Below are 9,509 nucleotides of genomic sequence, written 5' to 3'. Positions count from 1 at the left end.
GGAACTGTGAAAATGCGTCTGTCAGTTAATTTAATAATTACCAGCCATACACGTGATCATCAATCACACATATGGTGAACCGTGGTGGAGCAAAGATTATTTGAATATATTTCCTAAATTATATAATATCTCAAGAAAATGCAGTGACAAAATACGATTAGTGCCTGACAGAAGTCTCTGTCCCGCACAGTAGCAGCAGTACAACGCATATAAAGATAGACATTTGTGTCAATTTTAATAATTCAGCGCTATGCAGTGCAATGCAATTTGATAAATAATGATATTGAAACGTCCAAGAATTTTGCAAAACACCCGTGTACTTAGATTTAGGTGCACGTTAAAGAACCCCAGGTGGTCTAAATTCCCGGAGTCCTCCACTACGGCGTGCCTCATAATCAGATATATTGGTTTGGCACGTAAAACCCCATAATTTAATTTTTTAAAGAATTTAGAAGGAAAAAAAATTGAATCGTCCCGACGGCATAATAAAAGTCGCCGTCGAAGTCCCTAGTTATAACGAAATCATTTTTCAACAACTCTGATAGTGTCCATGCAACAATGGTTGCTTGCGTACGGTCAAATGCTCTTATGCTGCGGCCTAAAGCTCACGGCACGGTCCGAAAACTTGCTCGCAGCGAAAGCGAAGCGTTGTGCGCGAACGTGCGTGCAGACGCGCAGTCGGTCGCTGCGAACCCGTGCGATCGCTGCATGGACGCTTTATTCTGTTATGCTCCATTTCGTTACGCAGACAGCCCACTGCAAGAAACATATTTTGCATAGTTTGCTCTCGGCGGTTTCCTACCTTTCATGCAAAAAAAAAAAAAGCCGGTTCGGGGGACTCTATCGCGGCGACCACGCACAGTGGACGTTCACTGCAGGTATTCGGTAAACAGATAACGTCTGTAAACCATTCTGTGCTTTGTTTGCCCAAGATTATTATTTTGACACCAAAAACTTCTGTCGTTTCGAGATTACTTACAGAAATGTCCAGGAGGGCTCCCGCGTGGTGTTTTTATTGAGCGCAGACAACCAAACCTATGAGGAGTGCGCCGTATTATCCGTCATACTACGCAAGCGAGGCGCTTCCGATAGATGGCGACTCCATTAGTCCTCGCCACCAAATGAAGCACGCTTCATATCTAAAGGCCTGAGGATTAGCCCTGCAAGGTTCCCAGTACACATCGGCCACGAGAGCTGTTACACAGACTATGTACTAATGGTATATATCCAGTGGTTGCCAGGCCATTAAATATGAGTCAAAATGTGCGTCAGCCTCCCTCTGAAGAAAGGAGCGCAACGCTAAGCACGGCTACATCTTAAACCTTATCAGGGCACCGTCTACACTGCTGTAACGGGAAGAGCGCGAACACAGACAGTTGTCACGGTTGGCGTGTAACACCCCGAGCAAAAAGGATGCTCAAAGACCATGTCTAATCGAAACGGAGGATGGATTCCTAATTTTCTATGGTTGTCTCGAGTGGTTGCCGGTCTGGCAGGCGCCCCGCAGGGATGACAGGCCCCTTTGTTTGTGTGCGACTCTGGGGGAGAACCCTTTTCGCAAACTGTGCGACTCTAGGGGAGGACCCTTTCCGCAAACTGTGCGATCAAGGAGAGAGCTTTCCGCGAACTGTCCAACTCTGGAGAAAGGATCAGCCGCCCATCCCCGACCAAACTCCGCGGGTTGCCACCAGAGGAGGCAAGCACGTGAAACATCGCCCAGGAGAAGGAGCAGCCGCAAAACAATGACGGGGACGTGCAACATCGCCCAGGAGAGAAGGAGCAGCTGCAAAGCAACGACGGGGACTTGCAACATCTCCCAGGGGAAAAGGAGCAGCCGCAAAGACACGACGGGGACTCAGTGCATGTCACGTGATGTTGACGTGAGCAAGATCCCGCCTACGATTTTAGTGGGCCTATTTAAGGGCCCCTGCAATGTCGATTTTCAATTCATTCATTCTCTTCTTATCCTTCACCAACCATTGAATAAACAGTGCAAGTTTCGCACTAGAAATAGTCTCGTCCCTGCCTGGTCGCCATAGTCTACCGGACCTCCCCAACCCGCCGACAACGCCACGCTACCGAATAGTAACGCCGGTCGAGGTTCGAGAAACAGGCGTCGCAACACAGTGTAATATCAAAACAGGATAACCAGGTTGTCCCACATATTACTAGAATAGGCAGTGGGGGAGCTACAACATGGCAGTGATACGCCGAAAGCCATGTTCAAAAGCACCTTGCTTTGCGCTCTAACGTCCCCTCCCCTAATTCAACGGGGAATGGTCAGTCATTTCCGCTCGGGCCCTGGAAAAAAAAAAGAAGGAGGCTGTATGGTCGCACTTTGCGCGCTGTACATTAATGAATTCGATACGCTGGCCCACCAATGCTGGCTGAACTGGGAGGGACCTTGTAATGTCATGGTATATAATGGTAGCCACTTCATGCTTTGCACATTTCGGGGACCTGTTCCTCAGCACGACGAGTGACTGCGGGCGGCCGAAGCGTGCGGTGCATGTCCGGTCAACGCTGCACTGTAAGCACGTCTAAACAGCACAAACGCCGAGCAATGAAAAGAAAGCTATGCGAGTCGCGTCCAACTTTTTTAGATTCCTAAAGAACGTTGGGTCGCGTCAGCCAACCTGAAAAGAGAACTAGAAGGTCTCCTCCCATTGACCTCTTCTGATCGATCTGGGTGCGACGCCGACTGAATGCATCACGGATAGTTTAGTACCGAATAATGGGCGAGCTCGCTTCCCTTCTGTGGAACCCGCAGCCGGCCATCGTTATTGATTGCCTGGCACGTGCCTTAGCATTCATTACCTGCACTGCACGAAGTTGGTGAGACTGAGTGTAGTCATTAGAGTTACAAAGCGATCACGCACATACGAGACATAATGGACGCTATGGCCTAATGAGACAAAAGTACGACGCGATCGTCCGGCGCGACGCTCGGTGCGCCGCATAGATGGCTGTTGCGATTGTCAAAATCTGTTGGTTGCCAAGCAGAATTAATGCGCGTCTGTACATATATGCGGTCGTAAACAATATTTTGAGCCACTTCTGGCTGCTCTCACAGCTGCCGCGTGGGAGCTTCGATCTCGCTGTGCCAAATGCAGCAATGAACGTTGTCTCTTCGTGGAGATAGGTAAAAGAAACGAAAGTCTGAAGCAAATCGAAGCACGAAACACTTAATATTCTGGCCATAACTTGCGAGGCCACAGCGGGAAGGCGGCACAGAATTGGCGCATCAGTCTGCCCGCGCGGCAGGGTGCACTGTCCCGGAGTGCCGACGACGGGCTTCTTCCGAGGCGGACGACACGCCCCGCCCGGCCGCCATGTTGACGGCTCGCAGTTGTGCGCGCCGCCGTTTGCGGGACGTCCTTGGCCCGGAGAAGGTCACGAGAACAGGCGTCGCAGCGACTTCAGCGAGAACGTAGACTTCGCCGCGAACGTACCTCGCGGAACCGTGTCCGTATCGGGCAGGGGCGTGCTGTACCGTGCCTGAGAGGGAAACGGGAGAAGGGAAATTGTTGCGTTCGGCGCACAGTGTGCACAGGGTGCGTGGATGAGAAGAGGGACGCCATATTTCCGCATTAGGGAATACAGTAAAAACGACGTGAGAAACCTGCAAGCACGCTTCTCCACGCGCTTTGTTTGACCCAAACAAGACGGTGGACCTTAGGCTATAGAGTCGTAATGCGTCAACATGCGGGCTGGTGGTGACGTCATTCCTGCCACCCTACATTGCCCGCACCGCTCACGCCTGCACAAGTCACGCTTCAGCTTTAACAGCGCTACTAGCGGGAACGCGGCCTTGTTATTAGTTAGGTCAAGTGAGATTTGCAGGAAAGCCTCCATACGCAATTTCGCATATCGTCTAATATCGGGCCTCAAGTTTAAATAAATAAAAAGGGTTAGGACTCTTCTAGTTAGTTACGAGGATACTGCGATTTCTCGAGCTGGCAATTTCCGCCGCTTCCTTAAGTCTACCAAAAGAGGTGGAACAACGCTGTCGGTCACGGGCGACTTGGACGACAAAAAAGAAAGGATGGCTAGGGAGAAAAAAGCGGTATATGTTCTGCAACGTTAGACGGTCACCTTCTCAAGGTTGTCGGGTGTCCTGTTGAACAGGTGCAGCAGGTCGTAACCGCTTTCCTTGGCACCACCGTACCTCTTGAGTAACCCGCGTCCGAACTTTCGGAGCCCTGCACCGTCATGGATCGCAACGTCAAAGGTCATCCTATAGACTGCAAGTTGTGTTAAACAACGCCCCGCCCTCTTTTATAAACCACGAGCTTGAAAACTTTCGCCCATACTGCACGACCATGGAGACACAGCGGGAGGGATTAATTAAATATACGCGCTCGCACTGTTTGTTGCCGACCTCCACGGTTACCATGCCGCGGTGGATCGGTGGCAATGGCGTTGTACTGCCGAGCACGAGGTCGCGTGGGTTCGATCCCCTGCAGACCACAGCTATACCGCATTTCGACATGGGCGAAATGCGAACGCACTCGTGTACGTAGATTGTAAATAAATTCGGGTTGCGAGAATTCATGAGGAGTAAAAAAAAAAAAGAAACAAGAAAATCAATACGGCGAGAAGGACAGTGGTGTGTTAAAGACAGCGCTGTATATGCGCCATACTTTCTGTCGTATTACGTTTTTTGTTTCGTGCAGCTTGCCTCAAGAATCCGAAACGGCGTCTCTCATGCGGTTATACTGCTGCTTTGGGACTTGAAACCCTACGAATCAGTCAATCACCTTTACGGTTAAGAAAAAGCAGGCGCATATGCCGCAATACCTGTCATATAACTTAGAAGGGTGGCAGTTTGGGCTAGTTGGTATCCCATATAGTCTGATAAGAGTAAAAGCGCAAAGGAAGACAGGACCGTCAAGAAACGGGGACAAGCGCTTCCGACTGAGCTTAATGGTAAAAAACAAACAAACATGGTTATATACATGTTACTAGAAAGGAGTATCACAAGAGAAGGGAGATAAAACTGCATCATGTGAAAGCAACACTAAAAATTAAAAAAAAAAACATAAAACATGCGACGTGAGCATATTAACCCCAAAACAGGAGCTCCGAAAACAGACTAAACAAATGGCTGCGAACGCCTATCGCAAGAGCCAACACCTTCCAAGAGAGTCAGTTCCTTTTCAGATAATGAAACCTTCAGGAACATATATGACCGCCTTCGGGAACATGCCAACAACGCACGAAACAAGAAAATCGACTTTTTGGCTATACATTGTAATAGATGCGGCAGTGTATGTGTTGGAACACACCGTGGTAATGTCTAAGCACAAGGATGTGAACATTGGAGTTATAGTCGAAGTGGCACAAATGCAACGGGAGGAGTGCGCATGTCAGCAAGCCTTCTGCGCCATTATCTGAAAAGGAACTGACTTTCTTGGAAGGCGTTTGACTCATGCGATAGGCGTTCGCGGCGATTTGTTTTGTGTTCCTTATTTTCGGGGGGGGGGATGGTGGGGGGGCTCCTGCTTTTGGGTTAATTTGCTCATGTCCGATGTTTGCGGATACATACGGATTGAAGACGTGTGCAGCAGCTGGCTGCAAAAATAGTGACTCGCGCATTAAGGAATGGAATGAGTCTGTGTGGCCAAGTTCTCGGACCGTTGCTGCAACTGTCCGTACGTGCTACCGGCATTTCGAGATGTACACGGTTTTCCTCGAGGATACAGAAATTTGCTCATTCGCCAACGTCGTATCGCTAACCTCCGAAGAAAGTGCTTCAGCCCCTGAACGTCGGCAAGAATGAGTACCGCTCGTTCAACGACGACAAAGGGAGTAGTGCCGCTTCCTGTCATAGTACGTTTGGCGCGCAGTATCTAGACAAATCTACACTCAACTGGCACGTAATCTTACGCCCACTCTGTCGCCAACGTGTCAATGAGTGAATGGGCGCACACCTCGATATATGCGCACCACATACGTTCAATAAATGACGGACTACACCGATAGCGCACGATAATGGTCGAAGCTGAATGTTTCGTGATGGTCGAAAGAGCAAGCGAGTTACTGGCGATAATACATCTTTACTGCAAGGTATTACAAGGTACAAAACAGCTACGTTTAAAGCCTTGCGCGCAGCGAGAACAAATCTATCGGAAGTGAGCACACACGCGATTGATTAAGCAGAAAATAATCAGGTAGTGACCGCACTGAAGAAGTCATAAATGTGACAAGCCGCTGCTTCAAAATATTTGCCAAATAAAGAACGAAGAGCAAAACACACTAATACTGATTCAATTCATGAGCGGAAAGTTTGGGTAGCTTGGAATACATATTTCGCCCCGCTTTTAGAACAAGCACGATATACGCTGCTCGCGCCGTTTGGACATGGCTTAACCAGCTCTGAAAGCGCTTGTGCATGTTCTCTGAAGCTGTGGCCAGAGCTTCGTTTCGTTCATCCAGTCACCGTCTACGATATCTCCCGAAACAGAGGTTTGCTTACACACCCTTTGTAAACGCGGAGCCAACGGTGGCAGTTGACGTGATCAAACATGGCAGCGCCCATGGGATCGCCGCGAAAAGGGCCACTATATGGTGGTAGATATATAGAGTATGGTATATAGTATAGTGGGAGGGGGTGTATACAAAGTGGTATATATATATATATATATATATATATATATATATATATATATATATATAGTACAATATCGTAGCCCACGCTGAACGGTTACTGGAGTGGGAGTGTCATCTCACCGATAATGAGGATCCAGTAGCGCGCCGGAACAATGTAGGCCAAGAAACCGGCGCCGAGCAGCATTACGAGGAACATCCTCGAGACGAACGGGTCGGCGAACACCATCGTGCTGAGGGAAAAGGGTAAACATAACAGTACAGCGCGGGTCGCACACACATGTATGTATGTATGTATGTATGTATGTATGTATGTATGTATGTATGTATGTATGTATGTATGTATGTATGTATGTATGTATGTATGTATGTATGTATGTATGTATGTATGTATGTATGTATGTATGTATGTACGTACGTACGTACGTACGTACGTATGTATGTATGTATGTATGTATGTATGTATGTATGTATGTATGTATAATGGTGAATTTCGTGCTAATATGTTTTGACAACACGGTTACTAAATCATGTAAAACTTTATATGCATCACATACAGAGCACTCAGCCGGAGTTACCATACAAATTGCGCATAAGGTCCAGAACGCGTGCGATTACCTGTTAGCAGGTTTTAGTTTGTCGTACGCACTGTGGTCTGCAACGCAGTACAACGCAAGCTGTCGTGAAGTTTGTAAGCCGGTACTTCAAATACGTGAATACACAGACGAGATCGGGAAATTGAAGGGCTAAATACTTGGACAAATGCAAAGCGAACATTCCCAAAGCTTAGGAATGCATAAGCGAAACGCTTTCCTTGGTTTATAGTGTTTCGATTCGTGTGGTGGTTTTGCAGTATCGGCTACCCTGGCCCGGTAGCACAACAGTTATGTCGTTGTGTTGCAGAGCACGAAGTCGCATGCAGGTTCTACAGGAAGTCCCGGCCATATATAATTCAGCCAGGCAAACATCTCCAGCATAGCATTACAGCTTGTATATGTCACACGGTTATAGTTGTGGCGTGGAAAGTGGGGAAAAAGTTGCACTGATGCAGCTTGACTAGCCCCACCTCCCTTCCGTACGAGGCAGCAGAACGACAGTACAGCAAGCTTCATAGCCTTAACGTATGATAGAAAAATAAACAAAATAAACAAATAGGACTTGTACGATAATTATCAAGTAGAGATAATTATTTGCGCCCTTGGGTGACAACAAGTATACTCAATCATTCACGCACAAAAAACCAAAACCAAAAATAAAGACAAGAAAATTACTGCGGGGTAACGTAACAATAAGACACTGTAAACAGAAAGGAGTGCTTTGTTTCGATAGAATTTTTCTAGACTTGTAGCGGATTATGTGAACATGTTGAATAGATCCCTTCCTGAAAGGACACGTAAGTGATCTTCTGTAAGCTTAAAGATATTGGGTACGTGTGGAATGGGGGGGGGGGGTGAATTTTAACATTTGGAGTCCGTAATTCGTTCGTGTTCGGGGCATGTGCCAGTGTTCAGAATTTCGGGTGGGACGCAATGAAATGTTCGGCTGCAAATGCGCTAAACCTCTTAGGTTTAAGCTATTTCTGCGAATTTCAGACCTCAACGACAACAACAATTGATGTTCATAGGCAACACTGAATTTTAACACCTTAAATTTCATAAATAAATGAGATGTATGATCTCTATAGCCTAAATTTGCAACAGCCCGCAGTGCACATTTTTGAAGTGTGTATAACTTTTTCTTTGATGTTTGAGTTCCAGTGCCGATATCAACTGGCAGTAGCGTAGGTGGGAACTGAAAAGCGCATTAAGAATATGAAGTTTCTGGGGAACCGGCAGAAACAACTGATACCTCCTTAGTATACCTAGGGCTTTCCTTAGCTTAATACATAATTCTTCAATGTGGGAATCCCACAGCATATGTTGATGAAAGATAATACCTAAAGTTCTGACAGTCTCTGAAAGTTCAATTTCAAAATTATTTAGTAGCAGTTTATGCGAGTACTTGCAAACCGTTCCTTTCGCGCGGAAAAGAACGGCCTTGGTTTTAGAGCTGTCGATTTGTAACGAATTACGACAAGACCATTCGGATAAATTGTCTTAAGTTTCATTAGCTGCTTGAATCAACCCATCTACGTTTGTTCCTGTAAAGAATAAGCTCGTGTCGTCTGCATAGACAATGCATGTTATTGATCGATCTATGTTTACTACACCATTAATATAAAGGTTAAATAAAAGAGGGCCTAACACACTTCCCTGCGGTACACCACGTTTGATTTTTTTGGGCACAGATAATCTCTCTATTTATTGACACAGACTGGTACCGATCGCAAAGATAGCTCCTTAATAAGTACATTGTAATGCCTCTGATGACATAATAGGGTAATTTTTCTAAGAAAGCATGGTGATCAATCCTATCAAACGCTTTTGTAAAATCTACGAATACGCCTAGTGCGAGCTTTCTTGCTTCAATGTTGCCGAGTATGACCTCTTTTTGATGTAGAAGTGCTGTCTCTGTCGACACACCTGACCTGAAACTGTATTGTGCCACTGCAATCGCAGAATGCATGTCCAAAAATTTAGAAAGTCTCGTGAAAATAATTTTTTCCAGAGCCTTTGAAAATATGGGCATACCTATATTGGTCTGTAATTACTCGTTACGTTTTTGTCACCACTTTTGTAAAGTACCGCGACCTTGGCCTTTTTCATGCACTGAGGGAACAGACCTGGGCTTAATACAAGGTTATATGCATGGGTCAAGCAAGGTACTAATAAATCGATGACAAAAATAACCGGTTCCATTTTTATGCCGTCAATGTCTTCACTTTTTCTTTTTTTAAGTTTCATAAAGACATTAGTTACCTCAGATTGTTCAGTGGGGCAAACAAATATCGAGAGTGTTAT

General features: G+C 46.4%; 1 protein-coding gene across 2 annotated transcripts in view; it reads right to left on the bottom strand.

The window, feature by feature from the left end:
• Positions 1-3,169: 3,169 nt before the first annotated feature.
• LOC142570939 (multiple C2 and transmembrane domain-containing protein 1-like) overlaps positions 3,170-9,509 on the bottom strand; it is a 46,657-nt gene continuing 40,317 nt past the window's right edge. Inside the window, exons 13-15 of one of the 2 annotated variants that reach the window (XM_075679238.1) lie at positions 6,733-6,842; positions 4,096-4,202; positions 3,170-3,498 (exon numbers count right to left, since the gene is read on the bottom strand). In XM_075679238.1, the coding sequence (XP_075535353.1) occupies positions 3,394-3,498; positions 4,096-4,202; positions 6,733-6,842 (322 nt within the window). In that variant the 3' untranslated portion in view covers positions 3,170-3,393. The remainder of the gene's footprint in view (positions 3,499-4,095; positions 4,203-6,732; positions 6,843-9,509) is intronic. The other variant, XM_075679239.1, reaches the window with a different exon arrangement.

Source organism: Dermacentor variabilis, chromosome 2 (genome assembly GCF_050947875.1).
Source record: "Dermacentor variabilis isolate Ectoservices chromosome 2, ASM5094787v1, whole genome shotgun sequence".
NCBI classification, from domain to species: domain Eukaryota; kingdom Metazoa; phylum Arthropoda; class Arachnida; order Ixodida; family Ixodidae; genus Dermacentor; species Dermacentor variabilis.
This window is presented reverse-complemented; position numbering and strand designations above follow the sequence as displayed.